General features: G+C 43.5%; 7 protein-coding genes across 7 annotated transcripts; 3 read left to right on the plus strand and 4 right to left on the minus strand.

Moving 5' to 3' along the window:
• Window positions 1-154: 154 nt before the first annotated feature.
• SAMD00019534_106820 (hypothetical protein) lies at window positions 155-1,930 on the minus strand (the record flags this gene model as incomplete). The annotated part of the gene is made up of 2 exons (XM_012894117.1): window positions 155-225; window positions 298-1,930. The coding sequence occupies 2 exons, from the start codon at window positions 1,928-1,930 to the stop codon at window positions 155-157; spliced, it is 1,704 nt and encodes a 567-aa protein (XP_012749571.1).
• Window positions 1,931-6,636: 4,706 nt separating this feature from the next.
• Window positions 6,637-7,700, plus strand: SAMD00019534_106830 (hypothetical protein; the record flags this gene model as incomplete). The annotated part of the gene is made up of 3 exons (XM_012894118.1): window positions 6,637-6,937; window positions 7,003-7,469; window positions 7,542-7,700. Coding segments are annotated over 3 exons (927 nt in total), but the record flags the coding sequence as incomplete, so codon positions are not given.
• Window positions 7,701-9,843: 2,143 nt separating this feature from the next.
• SAMD00019534_106840 (hypothetical protein) lies at window positions 9,844-11,536 on the plus strand (the record flags this gene model as incomplete). The annotated part of the gene is made up of 2 exons (XM_012894119.1): window positions 9,844-10,525; window positions 10,602-11,536. Coding segments are annotated over 2 exons (1,617 nt in total), but the record flags the coding sequence as incomplete, so codon positions are not given.
• A 313-nt stretch (window positions 11,537-11,849) lies between these two features.
• Window positions 11,850-12,637, minus strand: SAMD00019534_106850 (hypothetical protein; the record flags this gene model as incomplete). Its single annotated transcript, XM_012894120.1, has 3 exons — window positions 11,850-11,972; window positions 12,053-12,210; window positions 12,298-12,637. 3 exons carry the CDS (start codon window positions 12,635-12,637, stop codon window positions 11,850-11,852), a joined length of 621 nt encoding a protein of 206 aa, XP_012749574.1.
• A 694-nt stretch (window positions 12,638-13,331) lies between these two features.
• Window positions 13,332-15,754, plus strand: SAMD00019534_106860 (hypothetical protein; the record flags this gene model as incomplete). Its single annotated transcript, XM_012894121.1, has 4 exons — window positions 13,332-13,500; window positions 13,586-14,977; window positions 15,060-15,632; window positions 15,696-15,754. 4 exons carry the CDS (start codon window positions 13,332-13,334, stop codon window positions 15,752-15,754), a joined length of 2,193 nt encoding a protein of 730 aa, XP_012749575.1.
• A 71-nt stretch (window positions 15,755-15,825) lies between these two features.
• On the minus strand, window positions 15,826-18,572 carry SAMD00019534_106870 (hypothetical protein; the record flags this gene model as incomplete). Its single annotated transcript, XM_012894122.1, has 8 exons — window positions 15,826-15,878; window positions 15,954-16,049; window positions 16,133-16,976; window positions 17,043-17,186; window positions 17,259-18,004; window positions 18,127-18,259; window positions 18,331-18,396; window positions 18,474-18,572. Coding segments are annotated over 8 exons (2,181 nt in total), but the record flags the coding sequence as incomplete, so codon positions are not given.
• Window positions 18,573-19,605: 1,033 nt separating this feature from the next.
• Window positions 19,606-21,975, minus strand: SAMD00019534_106880 (hypothetical protein; the record flags this gene model as incomplete). Its single annotated transcript, XM_012894123.1, has 2 exons — window positions 19,606-21,309; window positions 21,364-21,975. The coding sequence occupies 2 exons, from the start codon at window positions 21,973-21,975 to the stop codon at window positions 19,606-19,608; spliced, it is 2,316 nt and encodes a 771-aa protein (XP_012749577.1).
• Window positions 21,976-22,314: the final 339 nt, after the last annotated feature.

Genomic DNA, 22,314 nt, shown 5'->3' on the forward strand with positions numbered 1-22,314 from the left:
GAAAACAACTCAATCATATGTTAAACATCCATCAACTATGTTGATCAACCAATGCTAACATATAGTAAGTACATGAATTGCTTTGGTGATAGGTTTATTGATTGTTTGATTGATGTTTGCGTGTATAAAGTATGAATGGCTGATGATGGAAGTGTTACCACAGCAGAGACATAACAATCACTCCTCCAACAATCATTCCAGCGCTTCTAACATTGCTTGCAGATGCTAAAGTGTTTGAAAAGTTATTAGTTCTACGTTCAATCAAACATTCACTCAATCAATGTTGGGTATACTTACATGAGTGCGACATCTTTGCCTCTCTGGCAATGCAGTCGTCGTCATTTGGCTCACAGAGGGTTTCAACATTGTCATTGCCTACGTAAGTTGATGATTGCTTGGTGGTGGACCATGAGCTGATGGTGTGACCAGTGGTGGTTTGAGCGGTGGTCGAGTATCCAGAGCCAGATGTAGACTGGGCAGTGGTGGACTGAGCAGAAGTGCTATGTTGAGTGGTAGATTGTTGAGTGGTAGTGTATGATGAGCTTGATTGACCGGTCGAGGCGGAGGTAGTGGCGTTCGATGACCAGTTACCAGTGGAGCCGGATGTGGTCCAACCAGTTGTCCAGTTTCCAGTTGTGCCTGATGTGGTCCAGTTTCCAGAACCCGAGGTAGATGATCCGGTCCAGTTGCCGGAAGTGCCAGTCCAAGTGGTCGATGAACCTGTCCAGTTTCCAGATGTGGCGGAGGAACCAGAACCAGTCCAGTTGCCGGATGTTGTTCCTGAAGTCCATCCAGTAGAGCCGGTGGTGGACGAACCAGTCCAGTTACCAGATGATCCTGAGCCGGTCCAGTTTCCAGTAGTTGATGATCCCGAGCTCCAGTTGCCAGAGGTTGATGATCCTGAGGTCCAGTTGCCAGAGGTTGATCCTGAGGTCCAACCAGTAGATCCTGTTGTCCAGTTTCCAGAAGTGGTAGTACCCGAAGTCCAGTTTCCTGAGGTTGATGAACCGGATGTCCAGTTGCCAGTAGTGGACGAACCAGTCCAGTTTCCAGTAGATCCGGTGGTGGATGAACCAGAAGTCGAGTTGCCAGTAGTGGATGAGCCAGTCCAGTTACCAGTAGATCCGGTAGTGGATGAACCAGAAGTCCAGTTGCCAGTTGATCCGGTGGTCCAGTTACCAGTGGTAGACGAACCAGTGGTCCAGTTGCCAGTGGTGTATGGGCCCGTGGTCCAGTTACCAGTTGTGGTGGTGGAGCCAGTTGTCCAGTTACCGGTGGTAGATGAACCCGTGGTCCAATTGCCAGTGGTGTATGGACCCGATGTCCAGTTACCAGTTGTGGTTGTGGAACCAGTTGTCCAGTTGCCGGTAGTGGCTGGACCAGTGGAGCCAGTGGTCCAGTTGCCAGTGGTAGATGAACTCGTGGTCCAATTGCCAGTTGTGTATGGACCCGATGTCCAGTTACCAGTTGTGGTGGTTGAGCCAGTTGTCCAGTTGCCGGTAGTGGCTGGGCCGGATGTCCAGTTACCAGTTGTGGTTGAGCCAGATGTCCAGTTGCCGGTAGTGGCTGGGCCAGTGGAACCAGTGGTCCAGTTGCCAGTGGTTGATGGACCCGAGGTCCAGTTGCCAGTTGTGGTTGAGCCAGATGTCCAGTTGCCGGTGGTGGCTGGGCCAGATGTCCAGTTACCAGTTGTGGTTGAGCCAGATGTCCAGTTACCGGTGGTGGCTGGGCCAGTGGAGCCAGTGGTCCAGTTGCCAGTTGTGGTTGAGCCTGATGTCCAGTTGCCAGTAGTGGCCTGACCTGTGGTACTGTTCCAGCTTGTCGTGGTACCATTTCCGGTGGTGAAGCTTGTGGTACTGTTCGCACTGTGATTTGGTGAAATGCTTGGTCTATGTCTACCCGTACCAATAGCCAATGTGGCCGTGGTCATTGCCAACACCAACAGTATTGGCAATACAATATTATTATTAAATCCCATAATTAATTAATTATTATATATATTTGTTTCTTTGTTATTGATTGTTAGTTGGAATGATTGATGAATGAAATAAATGAATAAATAAATGAATGAATGAAGAAGGATCAACCATGGACCTGTGATAAATATAGGAACGCGGTGGAAGCTCACAATGTTTGGGGTGGGACTGAAGAGGTCCCCGGTAATCGTGGTTCGACCAATGTTCTGAATGCATTCGATTTGTTTGAACACATAGGCAGTCAGTCATGTGAGGCTGTGAAAGCCTCGTCGACTTCGCCGCCGATGCCAAGACCATGATCGACTGGGTGGCGCCCCTGTACAGAATATGGTCATTAACATAATAATAATAATGAAGTGTATTATATGAGTGGGAGGGAGTGGAGTGACCCTGCCCCATCTTTACCTAGTTTAAAACGTGCAACGTCAACAACCAGGGTACCTTTGAATTATAGTGTGTGCTCAGGAGGACCGACTGTGCCGGAAGAAGGAACTTACGGAAAGAGTAAAGAGTTTAGAACTTTGCAACATTGTTTGATGTTGGTTGTACCTAGGAATTGGAATGAGTGCGCGAGATTAGTTGAGGGAGATGCGATGCAACGTCGACGAACTAATTGAATGATGTCAAAGTAGTGCCTGAGAGGTGAAGACTCGATGTAATCAACGGGGTACTCAACGTGTTCAGCTTACTTGTTGGGCAACACACCAATCAAATCAAAACTTTGATTTTGGCATAGAACACAAGTTCGTTTGAACTTTAGAATGATCAATCCAAGAAGCAATCAAATATCTTGATCATAAGGCATTTCCCATTCTCATTCCCATTATTATTACTATGAGGCAAGTATATATTTATCATTGATGAAGATCAATCAAAGAATTATTATTATTATTATTATTCATTCATTCCAAAGTGATCACTTTGGAATATATATTGTGAGTCCAATGAACTCATTTAACTTTGAGGATATTAATATATATATTAGGATATTATTTATATCAATATTGATTGATAAAAAACATATATTATCCGAGTTATTGAGACTTCGCCTTGATCAATACCATTTTAATTAAATTAATTAAAAATTCACAAATAAAACGACAAATTTGACGAGTCGTCTACCTGAATGTTGATTGTATTCATTCATTTATTCATTACATTGATCATCAACCAATCACACATATAATATAATATTATAAACAACAAACAAAGGAACAAAGATGGTCAATAAGGTATTGAAGAAATCATCATTGTATGATAATAAGTTATTGGAACGTATTGAGAGCTTGGACTTCTCAAACAACGCATACTTGGATGCAGATACTATTGCTACAAGACTGCGATCACACTTCTCAGAGTATAACAGAAAGCCTTATAAACCATTCTTGACTCAAGTTGAGAGAGGTATGTTCATTGTCATTCATTCAACTCATTCGATCAATCAAACCTAACAAACTAACAAATGTGACTTAGCAATCGAGATTATTATGAAGTCTGTTGATGGATCAGTTGATGATGAGTATATTGATGGTGATGCTACAGTTGATCAAGTACAAGAGAATGGTGGATCAGTTGACAATAACAACAATGGCGATAGAATGATTGAAGACAATGATAGTGACGTTGAATACGTCGGAACAGTATGTAGTCGCGACCGTCTCAACTAGCGCGCGAGTACCCAATCTAACCCAACATAGTCAACTACAAAGCAACAGAAGACCAAAGCAAACAACTCAATGAATCAAGCGTTGTTATCAAATTATACAAAGAATACGACGACAAAGTCACAGACTACGACACCTTCGACAACACCTCCAACAACACCTCCATCAACAATATTTGGTGTAAAGGATGCAGGAAATGGCATGGCTGGCGTAAGCCTCAATCCACTTGGCAAACGACCCAGAGAGGCGTTGAACGCCACCTCATCACCAGCAAAGAACGACACAGACAACAGCGCAAACAACAACAACAATACTTCGGTGTCTGTGCCACAGACACCATCATCGTCATCAGATCCACAGAAGCGTATGAGACGTCTGAGGCCAGCTGGCGCACCAAGCTTGAACACAGGTGGCAACATGACAAAGATTGGTATCATCCCCTCGGTCGACCTGTCTAATGTGGGTGGCATCGACTCGGTGATCAAGGAGATCAGAGAGCAGATCGAATTCCCCATGTGTCATCCAGAGATATACAGACATCTTGGCGTCGACCCGCCCCGCGGCATCCTCTTGCACGGCCCACCCGGTTGTGGAAAGACGTTGCTAGCTAACGCCATTGCTGGCGAGCTCAAAGTGCCTTTGATCGCAATCTCTGCGCCAGAGATTGCCAGTGGCATGTCGGGTGAGTCAGAGGCCAAGATTCGCTCGTTGTTCGCATCGGCTCAGGAGCAGGCACCATGCATTGTATTCATCGACGAGATCGATGCCATTGCACCAAGACGTGAGAATGCTTCCAAAGAGATGGAGCGTCGAATCGTGGCGCAACTGCTCACCTGCATGGACTCGCTAAACATGAGGTCTGCATCGAGCAACAGCAACTACACCCAATCAAGGGACAATGGTGGCAATGACAATGGCGAGACAGAGAATGGCAACGATGCCAACAACTCATCCGACACTGGCAAGACAGGACACATCATTGTGATTGGTGCAACAAACAGACCAGAATCAATCGACACTGCGCTGAGGATGGGAGGCAGGTTCGACAAGGAGATTGCGCTGGGTGTCCCCGACAAACTCTCTCGCGAGATGATACTCAGAGTGATCACCAAGCGAATGAGACTGCCCGCCGGCTTTGACTATGAGGAGATCGCCTCCCTGACGCCAGGCTATGTCGGAGCCGGACATCAACCTCCTGGCCAAGGAGGCCGCCACATTCTCCCATCAACAGAGTGTTCACTCAGATGGTCAATGCCGATGCCCAGCAGGATGGTCAACAACCGAAGGATCAGAAGGATCAGCCACAGGTATCAATCGCAGACTTTATCAAGAAGTTGAAGCAGCCAATGACCCCCGAGCAGATGAACAGCATGTATATAGAGATGGTGGACTTTAGGAAGGCAGTCAAGAAGGTGCAGCCATCGGCTAAGCGTGAGGGCTTTGCAACAATACCAAACGTCACGTGGGATGACATCGGAGCATTGAACCCTATACGCGAGGAGTTGACCAAGACCATCCTCAGACCAATCCAATTCCCTGGAACATACAAGGGAGTTGGTATCACCTCGCCCGCTGGTGTTCTCATGTACGGACCACCAGGTTGTGGTAAGACCCTCCTCGCCAAGGCCATCGCCAACGAATGTCGTAAGTATCCATTCAATCCAATCACTCTGTCTTGCTTGCATCGCGACTGACCACCCATACATCAATCAATCAAACAGAGGCAAACTTTATATCTGTAAAGGGACCAGAGTTGTTGAACAAGTATGTTGGAGAGTCAGAGAGGGCCGTGCGACAGGTGTTCCAGAGGGCATCAGCCTCAGCTCCATGCGTTATATTCTTTGATGAGTTTGATGCACTGGCGCCAAAGAGAGGATCAGAGGGTAGTCAAGCAACGGAGCGTGTAGTCAACCAACTGCTAACAGAGATGGATGGATTGGAGAAGCGATCAGAGGTGTTCATCGTGGCCGCCACCAACAGACCAGACATCATCGATACGGCCATGCTCAGACCCGGTCGACTTGACAAGCTGCTCTATGTGCCGCTGCCAACGCCAGAGGAGCGCGTGGAGATCCTCAAGACCGTCACATCCAAGATACCGCTGGGCAGCGACGTCGACTTGGCAGCGATCGGTCATGACAGCAGATGCCACGCGTTCAGTGGTGCTGATCTGTCATTGCTGGTCAAGGAGGCGGCCATGTCTGCCTTGGACAAGGTGTTTGAGATCGAGAAGATCAATGGACATGGCGAAAAGAGTCGTGGCGATTCAATCAAGCCAATGGTATCGATGGACGACTTTGTCTATGCACTGACGCGCACCAAGCCATCAGTGTCCAAGAAGGATGAGTTGATGTACGACAAACTGAATAATAACATCAAGCAAGCCCGAGACGAGGAGAAGGAGCGACAAATGAAAGAAAGAGCGATAGCAAACAGGGCTGCTGCAAACAACATCATCAACAATATCAACAATCTCAACAACTCGAATATTAATGGCAATGATGGTGGTGTTGCCAGTACCAGTGGGAATGATCCAATGTTGGCCTAAGATGATCATTACATGTCAACAACATCATAAAACAGTGTTTGTTTTTTAACTTTGTCCTAATCCCTGGATTACTGGATCCAACGTTTATAAATGAGTAAAACAAGTGATGGATCATGCGCGAACCGCACTCGCCCAGAGATTGTAAGTTGGAAAACGACCATCACCTGGCTGTGTTTATCCAAAAAAGGGATGCCTGGTTTGTTTGACAGATTGATTGTATGTTTGTGTGTGTAGACGCGAGGTGATGTGTTTTATTTGTGTTGTGTGTGTAGTGTAGAGTGTCGTGTGGGGTTGTATTACTTCATTTGGATTCAACTTCAACAACATCAATGAATGAATGACACTCTGACTCGCACTATCATTCTCACTCATTAAAGATCAATCATTACCTAACATAACTATTATATATATAAATACATATAATATTATATTAATATATTAATTAATAATGACTGGAAATAATAATAAGTTTATGTGTACAGTTGGAAGTATTGTACCAAATGATGCTTCACAATTGTATACTGTAAGGTCAACTGATAGTGTAGCCACTGCTATAAAGTTGATGACAGAGAAGCATATTTTGTCAGTGCCAGTATTTGATGTAGAACATAGAGTATTCAACAGATTCTTGGATATGATTGATATTACAACTTTCTGTTTGGATCAGTTATCAGACAAGTTGGACAATGTCGACAACATATTAGCCGTAAAGGATATATTCAACAATACAAAGTGTGGAGATATATGCGGTATGTTTGTTAATATCAATCTATCAATATCATTTTAAGATAGATACTAACCATTACGCGTTAAGATGCCTCTGGAAGGAATCCATACCGTGCAGTTGAGTCAAGAGCATCACTTTTGAATGCTGTTGAACTAATGGTGAAATGGAATGTCCATCGTTTACCTGTAATTGACTCTGAAGGAAATATGGTATCCATCTTGACACAATCAAGAGTGATTGGTTATATCAATGATAACCTTCGAGAGATTGACCCTAAACTACTTAGAAGTACTCTTTCCAAGATGGAGAGTTTGGGTACTAGTGAGGTGATCGGTGTCACAGAGGAATCCGCTGTTTTGGATGCTTTCAAGATAATGAAAGAAAAGAAAATCAGTGCTGTGGCTGTAATCATTGAAGATGGTACTATCGTTGGCAACATCAGTGCCTCTGATATCAAGATGATTGGACCTGAGGGCACCTTTGCCAGCAGACTCCAACTCACTGTAAGAACATTCCTTAACATGATACCAAAGGATCCAACAGAGAATGAGCATGTATGTATATTGCCTATATTTAGTTTGGTTAATAATTTTAGAGTTATTAACATAACATACATTTAATATTAGTTGAGCTCTGTTGTCCAAGTACAAGGATCAACTACATTCGAGGACTTGTTGGAGAAATATTTGTTGACCAAAGTTCATAGAGTGTACATGTTGGATGACAACAAAAGAGCATCAAGAATTATCTCTCAAGGTGATGTTCTCAAATGTATCATTGACAACTAAACTAAACTTGTTCAACAATCAATCAATCAATCAATCAAACATATATTATTACATTAAATAATCATATTGCATTAATACTAAAAGAGGTAGTAAATCTTTGTTTATTCATTCACATCATTGTGTCCAATTCAGTTGAAGTTGTTGATTCAATGGGATGTCCAAAACAAAAAGTTGGATGACCTAATTTGGATAAAAATAATTTTAATAATAATGATGATCCATTACTTCTCAATCTAGTCTTTACAACCATTAACAGTAAGTGGGTGTTGGTCCTCGCGATGGTACAATGTGGTGGTCCTTTCATAAGTATATGAAACAATGAATAGTAATTAATAAACCATTCAAACTGACAATGACATTATTAATATTTATTAAACATGTCGGTATCTCCTCTGGATTAGTATATGTAGAGTGAAAAGATAATAATAGATTATCAATGTAATAACGATCAGTATATTTGAGTATAGTTACGACAACGGTATGTCTCGGAGAACAATCAATCAATCAATCATTCAACTTAAACCAAACGTTTATTTATTGTTCTGAATTGTTAAAAGAACCACAGTGGCAATGACACTTTAATGAAACAATAGTAGAACAAAGCACATTTAAGTAATTTGTATAAGTAGTAGTTGTCATTGTAAGAGTAGTAGTAGAGTTAGAAGTGTGTGAGTGACAGAATGACCCGAGTCTATCCATATCAGGCAATAATAAGACTTGACAAGTTGTTAATAGTTGCAACTTCACCTTGAACCACCTATAACCACCACTTCATCACTTAATTAATCACTTAATCATCCATCCATCTATGCTTTGCTTATTTGTGTGCCATGTCATCAATGTGTACCTGCTGCTGCTGCAGCTCATACATACACACTCCCACCATCCATCATCCACTTATGTGTATGTTTGTTAGTTGTCAATAAGGAATAAACAGGACCTAAAGCATGTTGACGAAAATTAACTTACCATTCCACACTCACACACATGCCTTTCCACATATCAGACGGGTGTGTGAGTGTTTGTGTGATTGTGATGGAAGTGTTAGAGTAGTGGTGGTGTGTGTGTATCTCAAGATACATATGTGTGATGTGTGTATGTGTGTGTGTTCTGTTATTTGTGTGATTGTTCTCTATGTTGCGGATCACTCTCCACCACTATCACCACCAACTCAACACTCTGAATGGAACTAAGGTAAGGGTGATGTTTGTTGTTTAATTGTCATTATAATCAAAGCAACAAACAGGAGCATCATATTTAGTGTTTCTGTCTACAAATATTATTCAATAACAACAACAATAATAATTAAGTTTCAATCAAAAAACCCGTCTACTACTACAAGTACTACTACACTACTACTATTACTACTATTACTATCAGGTATAATAATCACTGCACTTGCACTGCCAAAACACTCGGGTACGACATCCACCCACACCACTACCCGGCTGGACACACCCTCCAGGCAACCATCAATCAATCAATCCAATCCATCCACATCAACTCAACTCAACTCAATTCAGTCACCACACACTCATTCACTCATAACAACACTTGTTGGTGTTTCGCAACACAATCACGACCACTCACTCATTCACTCCTAACACCCGTTGGATCAACAACACTGTTCATTCATTCATTCATTCATTCATACACTCAATTATTGACCATACATCCATCCATCAATCCATCAATCGATCAATCAATCAATCACTAACTAACTCACATCCAACCATCCATCCATTCCATCCATCCAATCTAGTTGACCATTCACATATTAATATTTTTAAAGTTTAAAGAGAGTGATAGGTGATTGAGCAAGATAGGGATCAGTATCCAATTTAAGACATTGATACATATACATTAATATATATTTATAATTTATAATTATATACTTCAACAACAACAGCATATTAAGTAATAGCAATATTTCCAGGTTTATTCAGACCACCTTATCAAACCAACATTTGACCTTATTCTGTATTTCTATACTCAGTAATTCACTCCATATATATATATACATATATTCAATCATTCAATCAATATATATTATATACTCCAACGACATATCACAATATCATTCAAACATTCACAATAATAACAAGTTAACTCCAACTACAAATATTTAATCAAACAAATAATGAAGATGGAAGCATTTGCATGTTTTGGAATTAGGTCCAAGAAGAAGGCGATGTTGGAGAAACAAATGCAGTTGGAATTGTCAGAGGCAGAGAAGAACCCAAACTATATGAACCAACTGAGCACAGAGTTGATAATTTATATACTCAAATGGATGACTATACCCGAACTCTGTATACTGGCGCGAATCAACAAGCGCTTCAAAGAGTGCTGCTACGACGCCACACTCTGGAGGAATCTGGCGATGAACTCCAACATGCCCCGCAAGAAGATTATCGCCGCACTCAAATCGATGGAGTCTACCGCGCGTCTACAGTCGGTCAGAATGATCAACTTGAACAACCCATCTATCAAGCAAGCTACGATCGACTACATTGTCACGCACACTCCACAGCTCAAGGAGGTCCGACTTCACAACCTGCGTCTGACAGAGAAGACGTCCAAGCTACTGGTGGCCAAGTGCCCCAACCTCGAACAGGTCTACATGGATGGTGGTCGCACCAGCGACGAGTGTCTGGAGCTGCTGGCTAATGGTGCCGTTAAGTTGAAATCCATTAACCTTCACAAGGTAGAGAACATCACCACCACAGGCATCTGCCACATCATCAAGAACACCAACCTCTCCTTCCTCAACTTTAATGGTATCTCTGGTTGGGACATCAGAACTCTGGCACCATATTGTGGTAAGTAGTCTAGTCATCACTACCTTGTGGGGGCGGAAACACTTCAAACAGTCGACTAACTTATCCAAACTTCCAGCCCATTTCACATCGATGGATCTAGGTTCAAGTAACAACTTGAGTGATGACGACTTGAAGGCATTGACAAGACAATGCAAGAAGTTGAAGTTCATATCGTTAAAGAGCTGCAAGCTCATTACAGATCATGGCGTGTTGGAGTTGATCAACGATTGTCCACAATTGATGGATCTGAACTTGGCCAGCTGCAACAAGATCACCAGAACCAGCGTACAACATGTTCTTCAGCAACTGCACTCTCTGACAACACTCAACCTGGGCAGCTTCAAGAACCTGCATCCAATCATCTTCCCCAAGAATCCATACCGTCTGCTAAACACGCTGACCAATATCGATCTCTCCTACACAGACGTCAACGACGACGACATCAAGCAGCTGACAGAGTACGCAGCCAACCTGAAGAATCTGAGGCTGTGTGCATGTGTCGAGGTCACTGACCACTCAATGGTGTTGATCGCTACACACTGCAAGAAGTTGGCCAACGTCGACCTGTCGCGTGACCAACAGCCAGGCTCCTCTCAGAACAAGGGTCCAATGAAGATCACCCTGGAGACTGTCGAGGCATTGTTCCTCAATTGCCAAGACCTTCAAAAGGTGTCATTGTCCTACTCGAGCAGGAACAACATCACCAAGAGGAGTGTCATGGAGCTGCACGAGAGAAGGACTGCCATTGGTTGGAAGAACGTCAACTTTACTCTCAACGAGGAGAACATCGTATTGAACAACAACAATGTCATCAACAACAACAACAACAACTTGCTAAACTCTAGCAATAACAACAATATTAACAACAACAACAACAACAACAACAACAACAACAACAACAACAACAACAACAACAACAATAATATTAACAGCAACAACAACAACATTAATAATCCAAACATCAATAACTTACAGTTACCTCCTCCATTGGCCAATGGCACTCCACAGAGTTAGAGTGTCAGTGGACATATCTCATATATATATAACTTACAAGACCAATCCAGCAGAGGTCTGCGATTGATCAATAAACTCCGATTCCTCGCGTTACCCAAAATGTCTAGTCTGTTGCCAATGTCTGTTCGTGGAAGTTTGGTAGTTTGGCTGTGTGGCGCTGTTCGCTTGTCTTGACTTTGATGTTTGTCTGTTGTTTGTTAACATAATGTGCATAGTTGGGTTTATTGTGTATCTCGATTGCTGTTAGGCTTGTTACTGTTGCTGTTGTTGTTGTTATTTGTTATATAATCAATCAATCAATCGCATTCATTTAGGCTGAAGCCAACTCGATGAATGAAACAGCCAATGAAAGAACTACTGAAGCAGCGACAATGACCATTCCAGTGACCTCTGCTGACTTGGTGTTGATACCCTTCAACAGTGTATCCCAGTACTAATATATATAAAGAATGATGTTAATACAATCGATATCTATCTGTCTGTCTGTCTGTCTCTGTTTGTCTGTCAACATACCAGATGTCTAGCACCAGCAAGAGTATGGAAGACCAATGGGAAGGTGACAAAGAATCTAGTTGGGTAGATGAGCTCTGGGTAAAGAGTCTTGAACTGTTGAATGTAGAATGGGACGTCATGAGCGCCAAACACTGCGAGACCTGTCAATGTAGCAAGACCTGTTGTTGATCAAGTTGATTGATTGATGTGAGTGAATGAACGAGTGATTGAGTGTTGAGTCAACTACTACTACAACTGAGACTTACCAACACCGATGGCAATACCAGTAGCACGATGAGTGATCGAGAGGATGGCTGGGAGTGGCAGCTTGTAGATGGTGAGATGTGGAGAGGTTGGACGCTTTGGGGTGTGAACATCCTCGAGCTTGGTCTCGACCATGGTGAATGGCTTGGTGGAGAAGAGGCGACGGCCTGGCGACTCGATTCTCATCTCGGCATTCTTGGCCGTTGGGAACAGGCTCTGATGCTCCTGCTGATCAAAGACATGAGACAGTGGGGCAGAGACTGAGCCAACGACAGCCGAGTTATAGTTCTTGAAAGACGTGAGTCTGTTGTTGAGGATATTGATCGTTCTTCCTGCGTACATTGTATGTATATATATATAAAGTTGCTACTACTAGTAATGTTCTTGTGAAAGTGAATGAATTTGATGAGTTGTGTGATTGTGTGTTGTGTTTGATCAGTCAGTGAAGTAATGTGTGAATGACCAGTTAGTTTTTTTTATGCAAAACGCACAAGAACTTCAAAGTCCGACACCCAAGGAGTTGTTTGTTCAACTTCTAACTGACATTAAGACCTTAAGAACACTTTGGTAAGTAATAGACCCAATGATATTGTCAAAGAAATCTCCAAAGTATACTTTGTGACTGCCTTAATAATTACCAAAGTATACCAAAGTGAGAGCCAAAGTAATCGTACAAGAATTTTGAAGACCAAATAATTGCACATCTCAATAAATAAATCTATCGATTATTATTCAACCTTAAAATAATGGATTAATCACTTTCACTTATCTGTTCCAAAAGTATACTTTGTCTATTACTATGTCGCTGACTAAGATTGGATTGAGATAATATATTGATATTTAAATCTTCAAGGAATAGTAAAGTTTTTTGTGTGCAAAAGTTGAAGAAAAAACTAAGATTGATCTTTTAGTGGGGGACAACAGACTTCTGATGAATGGTCATCATCTGTTTGATTGAATGAACACACATATTTCAATCATTTATTCAATTCAACATAGTCAATCATACAGATATTAGATATTCATTAAATTATATATGTCAAAGATGGGATTCTCAAAGAAAGTATTTTCAAAGTCAAAGTCCTCCATTGAGGAGCAAGATTGTTATTACAATGACAACATGTGGGACTCTGACGTGATGCAGGCTCAAGCCAAGAGTCAATTTGCTGCACCCTCCCATGCTACACTGATACCAACTGATGAGTGTAAGTTTGAATCCATCATTTGGACATGGTCACATGACTCACTCACTCACTCAATCATTCAATCAATCAATCAATCATTTTTTAGCAAAGAAGATTAATGTTAAACTACCATTGTCAGAGTGGAATAGATTGTTGACGGATAAACAAAAGACTAGTGTCCAGGCATTCTCCATTGAGAAGGCAAACTATGTTGGTTTCGCTCAATCACATTCTACAGAGTTGTTGTGTGAGTTTGACATTTTGGTCTTCGCATCCGATCAGAAGATCACATTGCTTCCAGCATCAATCGCACTAAAGTCATCCACCGTATTATATTCGGACCAGATATCCAACAACAATCCATCACATGTTGATCAATTGTCATGCATTGGTGTCGAGCAAAATGCCTACAAATTCTTTGCCGAGGCACCCGGTCGCTACCTCGTCAAACTCGAGGTGCTGGTCAACTACCTGACCGCCAAGAAGAATGGCTTTGGTTTTGCCTCACCCAAGGCAACATTCAACAAGTTGGCCATCTCTGTGCCCAAGGACGTTCAGATCAAGATCGACCCAGTGTCCGAGCAAGGACAGAAGGAGGAGAAGTCCATCGAGAATGGAGTCACCATCACCAAGTCTGTGGCTAATGTGCCACCCGCCTCATACATCAAGATACAATGGACAGACTTTGAGTCAGGCGAGGCGGTCCAAGCAAGTGTCTCTGAAGGTGCCACTGTCTCACCAACATCGGCAGCATTGCCACCAAAGCAGGCAGAGCAAACCAAGGTCACAGTTCAACAGTACACCATGTGTTCAATTGGCGAGGGTGTGGTAGTGATCAACAACAGCATGAAGTACAGCGTCATCTCTGGACAGATATCATCATTCGAAATCATTCTTGGCAATCACCTCAATGTGCTCTCGGTCGAGGGCTACGACATCAAGAAGTGGGAGTGCTTCCCCATCGCCCCACTGATCGACATACCAGGCTCCAAGACTGCGGTCACGGAGAAGCTGCTCAAGATCATCCTCAACTCGCCAGTGGAGGACCACTATCTATTCAATATCATCTCTGAGATTGAGATGGAGTCGACCTCTGGAGAGATCACCATCCCAAGCGTCAGATGTCGTGGAAGCGAGATCTCTCGTGAGAAGGGATTCTTAGTGTGCGAGTCGACCGCAAACGTCGAGGTGGAGCACATTGCACGCGATGGTTTGACCATGATTGACAAGACAGAGGTGCCAGAGGCCCTGGCGCGCATGGCCAGCGGCCCTCTGCTCCTGTCCTACAAGTTCCTGGATCCCAAGTATCGTCTGCAGATCAAGATCACCAAGCATTCAGACCTCCCCGTACTTGTGGCCATCTGTGAGAAGGCACACTATCTGGCGACACTGAGCTCCGAAGGATCACTGCTCAAGAAGTTAATCTTCTCCATCCGTAACACACAACAACAGTACATTCGTGTAACCATTCCACATCAATTCGAGATCTGGTCAACGAGTATGTAGTAGTTCCAGAGCCAACATGATGTATGAATCTGGAACCATTCCACTTACCCACTCACTCCTTAATCAAACATTAGTTGTTGACTCAAAGGCAGTCAAGCCAGCATTGGATGAGAATGGCACTGTGATGATACCTTTGAACAAGTCAAGTGGAACTGAGAGGGGCATTCAGAAGCCCTTCCAGGTCGTCATTGTCTACAAGCACACAGAAGATCTTGAGCTTCATAACTCTGGCACAGTGGCGCTCAAGTTCCCATCGATCGACATCCCCATCAGCCATCTGTACATTTCACTGTTCCTGCCCAAGGACTACTCATACGACAAATGCACAGGCAACATCAAGGAGGTCAGCTACCTGTATGGTGCGCCCTCTGACGAGGATGGAACGTCGGGCGTCCGCCAACTAAGCAGTGCACGTGGTCGCGCACGTGCCCCACAGGAGCAGATGCAGATGCAAATGCAGGTACAATACAACACCATGTCCAACGCCAATCCTATGTACTCTCAAAATGACGAAAGAGGAGTCAACCCATTGTACGATGGTATGACACCAGGTGGTGGCGAGGACTCTAAAGACACAGCAGGACTCAAGCCAGTCATTGTTAACTTCCCCAAGACAGGCGTTCGCATCTGTTTGGAGCAATTGTTGGGTATGTATCATACAGTCAGTGAGTCACAGACGCCAATCAAACTAACTCATTCATTCTCTTTAGTGATCTCAACTGAGATATCCATTCAGACAAAGTACAAGGAGAAGCGTGGATGCTGTTAAAGACAGATGTGAAGAGGTTGTATTGGGGAGAGAGGGGAGTATGTGTTTGTTTGTTTGTTTGTTGATAGCCATTAAAGTAAATCCTTCCTTGTAACTATTCCAATAACATCATTGTTGATATCGACTGTTGATTGAGTGAATGGAGTTGTTAGTTTGTGGACAATGCCATTGTGTAGTTATCCATGACATGGCTACTTACTGACTGCCAAGTGTCTCAGACCCATTGTTCTGAACAACTTGTATGCTTCAACGTAGGAGAATGTATCGTGGATTGTAATGCCTGAGCTGTTCATATCTGTTGTGTTCGAATGGAGTGGAAAGGGAAAGGTCAGTGATTGACCATGAATGATTGATTAAATGAATGAATGAGATACATACATGGCCTGAGGTCGATCAGTCTTTCCTCTTCATACTTGTGGAACTCAAGATCCTCGATCTTGGGCGCCTTCTTGGAGGTCTCCTTGATGAACTGCTTGTGTCTAAAGTTGTCGTCGAGGATGATCTCGCGACCAAGTCCGCGATAGTAGATCCTGTGCTTGAGGAGCACGAGGATGGTATTTCGCAACACCAGTCCGCGGTACTGTCGCTTCGATCCGTTCTCGCCAGTGTACACCACAGGGTATCCGTTGTGATTGTTGGTTCGCAGAGTCTCGAGCAAGACGCGCACAGTGCAGATCTCAGGCAGCACCACCACCTGGCGCTTCATGATCTCGGGCACCTTCTTGGCGGCCTTGGAGTGCGGTGGCAGACTCTGCAGGAAAGGGATGTACTTGAGCTCCATCAAATGCTCGTAGACCGATTCGTTGAAGAAGTCGCCCACCCACTTTGATATCATCACAGCCAGGATGAGTGGCACGAGATATTGAGTGCCCTCTGTCAGCTCCACCATGATGACCACCAGTGATATAGTCATTCTGCAATAGCCAGCCATCATTGCCGATGTGCCAATGAGTGCGTAGATGCTTGGATCGATGCCTGAGAAGTACATGCTGACCACCTGGCCAAAGAAACGGCCAAAGCCGGCGCCCACCATCATCATTGGTACGAACAGACCACCGGCCACCCAGAGACCTGACGTGATGATCGAGAGGAAGAAGTAGATGAATGTGAACACGACCAACACTGGCAATGTGAATGTGTTGTACGTCCTAGAGTACAGTCTTCTCAACGCCTGATCAGGATTGACAAACAACAATGATGCCATCTCACTATACATTCCATCCTAGGATTGATTGATTGATTGAGTGAGTGATGGGGATGGGATGGGAGGATGGGAGGGGAAACTTACTGGACAGAAGAACTGCTCCATCTCGGCATTGGTTTGATCTTGGCACACTGATGGCTCAACAACAATGTTTGATTGATAACGACATGGGAAGAGTGAGGGAGAGTAGAAACAAATGATTGAAGTGACCATCATGACAACAACAACCTAAGTGAATGAATGAATGAGTGAGTATGATTGATTGAGTGAGCGGAACGATTCCCAGTGATGCTGTCATACCTCGATTGAACGAAGGAGAGCATTCTTCTTGAGGTAGTCTCTTCGCCATTTGTTGAGATGTATGTTTAGAAATACAAAGGCGGCACCGAATAGACCTCCAATGACACCGAGGATGCAGAAGCAGAAGAGCTCTGAGTAGCGGTAGAGGTAGAGACGAGAGAATCCAAAGGTGAGCATGCCAGAGTCACGCATGTCAGGCGACGTGCCAACACCCTGCAGCAAGAAGTTGGTGGTGAACGTCGCAATCATGCAACAGAAGAATGTTCGCCATGTCAGTTGTCGCGACCAAAAGGACGACGCCTCCTCGATCGAGAACAGCACGCCACCAATCGGTGCGCCAAAGGCCGCCGAGATACCAGAGGCCGAGCCCACCGTGACAAAGTCACGCTTGTCGCGATCGTTCTGGTACTGCAAAAAGAGCTTGGGATAGAAGCCCAGTGAGGCCACACGGAACTGGCTGACGGCGGCACCGATCGCCGAACCAATGTGGATCATGGGGCCTTCGGGTCCGACAAACAGACCACTCGAGTACGACATGATGAGCGAGAAGATCTTGCCAAACAATGGTTTGAAGCCCAGTGAGTTGGGCACCTTGACTCCATTCAAGTAGCCCTTGACCTCGGGGATACCCGAAGAGCTAGCCATTGGGCCAGCGCTCAGCACCATCAACAAAGAGATGACGGCATATAGCATGTTGATTCCGGCGAATGATAGGAAGGCATATGTCGGTGATTCTGATGTGATGACTTTGAGTGAGTGGAGTGGGAATGATTGATCATGTGAGTGGTGAGTGAGTGTGATCGATCGAGTGTGAGTGATGGGTTAGTGATTGATGGTGAACATCAAGGTTGAGAGTGGAGTGACGTACAGTTTTGAACGACGGAGAACTTCCATCCTTGGAGATGATTAACTGTTGTCTTTAGTATGTATGCTATTGAACCTGTTATAATGCCCATTGAAAGACATATTATCCATTTACCAAATGTCTTCTTCAAGTGTTTCTGTGTTTGTCGTGCGTGTGATTGAATGTTAGGTCATTCATTCATTCAATCAAACACATTGTTGATCTTACATATCTCGTCTTGCTCTCTAAATCCTCGCGAAGTAATAGATTGTCATTGACTGAGAAGTCCAAACTCTAGATTTATGGGATGAATGAATGAATCAGTATCTATCTATCTATCTCTTTAGAATAAGCAACATGATGATTCATACTTGAACGTTTCTCATCATTCTTATTTCAAATGGTGTAAGATGATGTGTATTCCTACGATGAGTGACCGATGGTTGGGCAGCCCATGACGGAGATACATTATACAAGTCTTCGGGTCCACCATTATAGGCATCTGCGACCATTGGACGGTTTAATGATCCTCCCATCCTATTTGTCTGCTGTTGCTACTACAATACCTATCTATATATATATAAATAAATAATATATAACTATATCTGTAAACAAGTTATGTTAGTTTAAACAACACACTCACTCATTCAAACAAAGGAATGCGAACATGTAAACAAAAAGTTGGTGGAGACCATTCAGAAGATTTTTTCAAAAGAGTTGTGGAAGCGAGAAAAGTCCAAACTGTTTTCAAAAGCTCATTCGCGAGTGTTGGTGAAGTTGGACATTGCAAAGGGGGTTTGAATAACATGGACATGGACACCGACATGAACTTGGTCCTATTATCTATTAATTAATAACAATCTATTCGGTTGTTCTCCTCGATGTTGGTGTCTGAATTGAATGATCTGGCCACATCATTGAATATTGAAATGTCCTCTTCGTCATCATCGGTGTACTCTGTCTCTTTTGAACATTCCAATTCAATGACATTGAAATCAATTGATTTTAAAAGATCCATGATGATGATTATCTTGTCCAATCCAGATCCATTTCCACTTGAATGAAGTTTATCGCATTCCAATGATACTTGTTTCAAACAATCTATTGATGCCACACGTATTATGTTGTCTTCAAGATGATTCTTTGAGTTGTTGATCAATAATTCTATGGCCTTGATGTTATATAATGCTTCCAGACCATTTGGTGTGTTCATGATTGTATGGAATAACTTGATACATGTTGATTTGACCTCCCATGATGCATCGTTCATCAATCTATGTATGAAATGATTGAATTGATATTGATCATTGGTGTCTTGATCATGTAATAGTTTGGATATCACATCTGAAGAATGAGGTCTACCTAACCAATCTGTGAATAACTTGATTGAAGATCTAAATATTTGTATTGATTGATTGATTGATTGAATAGTCAGTGGAATGATTCCAGGATTGATCAAGTGGAATGGTTCCAAGTATGATTGATTGATTGGGTGTGTGGAACTTACATTCTTGGATATGATTCCTCATCACTAAAGAATAGGAGGATGGAGAATGGAAATGGATAGACATTGTGTTCAGCCTGACGAGGATGTTGGATGCTCGTGTCGATGTAATCATCCTCATCAGTGAGGAAGGTTGTCGTCTCCTCTTGAGTCCTCGCCACAAGTTCTCTAAACTCTTCGTCATCCCATTCAAAGTCAATGGCATCGGCGTTGAATGACTGTCCATCATACTCATCCACCTTGGATCCATTAGATACCAGATCATGTTGTATATGTATATGTTGGTGTTGATGTTGATGTTGATTATGCTCCAACTTTAACATTTCGGTGTACTTGACCAAGTTGATCTGATTGGCATTCATCACATCTTCGTTGATAACCTTTGTTGGAGCATTATCATCAATCACTACACCTTGAAGTTGTTCACGCTTCAACATGCTACCAGTGTGATCGTTGGTGGCCAGTAGCTTGGACCATCCATGCTCGCTTGCTGAGAGCACACTGATCACTTCCAATGCGCTTGATCTCACATAAGAATCAGAGTCGGCCAACTTGTTGACGATCATACTTGCAATGCCATTTTCCAACAGACCTGGGATACCAACTGACTGGAATGGTGATGGCGATGATGATGGCGATGGCGAGGAGGTGGGACACGCGAACAAGCGAGCCAAGTACGCCAGGCCAACCTCGCGCAAGTCTCCACTCGGACTCATAAGTATGTTTGTGATCGCTCTGTACACTTGTTGGATGAATGATGGGTCGGACACAATATCCAGGCTCAGCTGATGTAGATGGTGATCGATTGTTTGGAAGGCTTGATGAACAATTTGTCGATGTGATGACTTGGTAGCGTTGAGCAACTGTTGGACAATTGTTCGAGTACCCATGTCCAAGCCCATGGTATTGCCGCTAAGATATTCCAAGTCAATGTAAACAAGACAGTGCAGTGATTCCTTGATTGTTTTGGTCGACACTTGGAATGATCCACATTTGTATCCACTTGGTGTTGTGGCCATTGTAAAGATTAGATTGAGAAGTGATGGTCTGAGTCCGGCCACACACTTTGGGTTCCTCGCCAAGATGACTCGTGTCGCTTGGACGATGCTGTAAAGTATTGAGTCTGTCAAGATGAAGTTGCTGGGCGTCGATGTTTCTGTTGATGTCGTTTGATTGATTGATTGAATTATGTTGTCCAATTGAGAAAAGAGCGCCAGTGTTGTTGATGATGTTGTGAAGGGGAAGAGGGACGTGGCCTCTAGCACGCCAACCAGGTCTATTGAGGTGGTGATGAACTCACGCTGACGTGTTTGAACGAGACGGCCGGCAAGTGAGATGAACATCGGTGCCAGACTGTGCATTGATTGGCAGACAGTGGACGACTGGACACAGAGTGATAGGAGCTCGATGACTCGTTCGCGCACCAGCCTGTCATTATCCAGTAGCATCATACATGATTTCTGTACATAATGATTGGCGATAAGGTATCCAGTGTCTAGTTCAAGTTCAGACTTGGTGACCAATATATGAATGAACATGTCCAGCAGGCACAACTTGACATCCACAGACGACTGTTGTTGACTGTCTGCATGCAATGCGCAATCAATCAATGTTGACACTGATGATGTTGTGATTGATTGATCGTCGTGATTGAGCAAATGTCTGACCAGACATGAGAGTAACTTGACAGCCGTGCGTGATACCTTGATTGGGTTAGTGAGGGAAAGGGAGGGGAGGGGAGGGAGGGTACGACTTACAAAGTTGGAGGGACATTTGAATGAGTCGAATATGTTGGTTATGAGGTGTGATTGATGCCGCAGCAGGTCTCTTTGGAGTGCGGCGTGGCCAGAGGTCAACATGGAGAGGATGGCCGCGAGTGCACTGTCTCGTACCAATGGTGCATGGGCAACAGTGTACACAACACAGATGTCATGTAATGTCTGTTGTATTGACAAACGATGTCTACTACTCTCGCTGACAACATACTGATGATACACCTCTGAATGACGAAGTATCAATGCGATAATGCGTAAGTTAATCGACAATGTATGCTCACCATGATGATGTCCAGTATCATTGTCACTGCCACTGTCACTCGCATTGGCACCATCGCGTGCACCCAATAACAATATCCTGATGGGTACATCAAGTAATGCACCATTATATGTATTAAGTAATTGTAATACTTTGTTTGGGTCGGATAACATTCTGTCAAGTCTGTCCTTTAGCTTCTCGTAACGAGTGTCGTCTGCATCCTCTGTGAACACATCTGGATGCTCCAAAGTAGTCAACATCAACCTTACACGAAAGTCCTCACTTGCCAACAACTCGTTAACAGGTTTCTTTACATCCTCTTCGTTGATCATCATCGTTATATATCTCTCTCTCTAAGGTATGTGTATCTGTGATTATATAACTATGTTCAGTCATCAAAGACTGGGATTGAACAAACAAAATGAACTTAGGCGAGGGTTTGGGCGAGGGTTAGGGTGAGGGCGAGGGCGAGGGCGAGGGTTAGGGCAAGTGCGAGGGTTGGGGAATACAAAGTCAATGATTTATAAATGACTGGCAGTCATAGGACTGGACAACAACATCCAACTTGATTTGGCAAAGCTAAAGTCTATCTTGGTTAACCCTAATGGTTCCATTGTGTCGTTTGAGGACTACTCCATTCTTTGGAGCAGTTGCCTTGTGATTAACTGATTGAA

The sequence above is a fragment of the Acytostelium subglobosum genome (assembly GCF_000787575.1).
Source record: "Acytostelium subglobosum LB1 DNA, scaffold: scaffold28, whole genome shotgun sequence".
Taxonomy (NCBI): domain Eukaryota; phylum Evosea; class Eumycetozoa; order Acytosteliales; family Acytosteliaceae; genus Acytostelium; species Acytostelium subglobosum.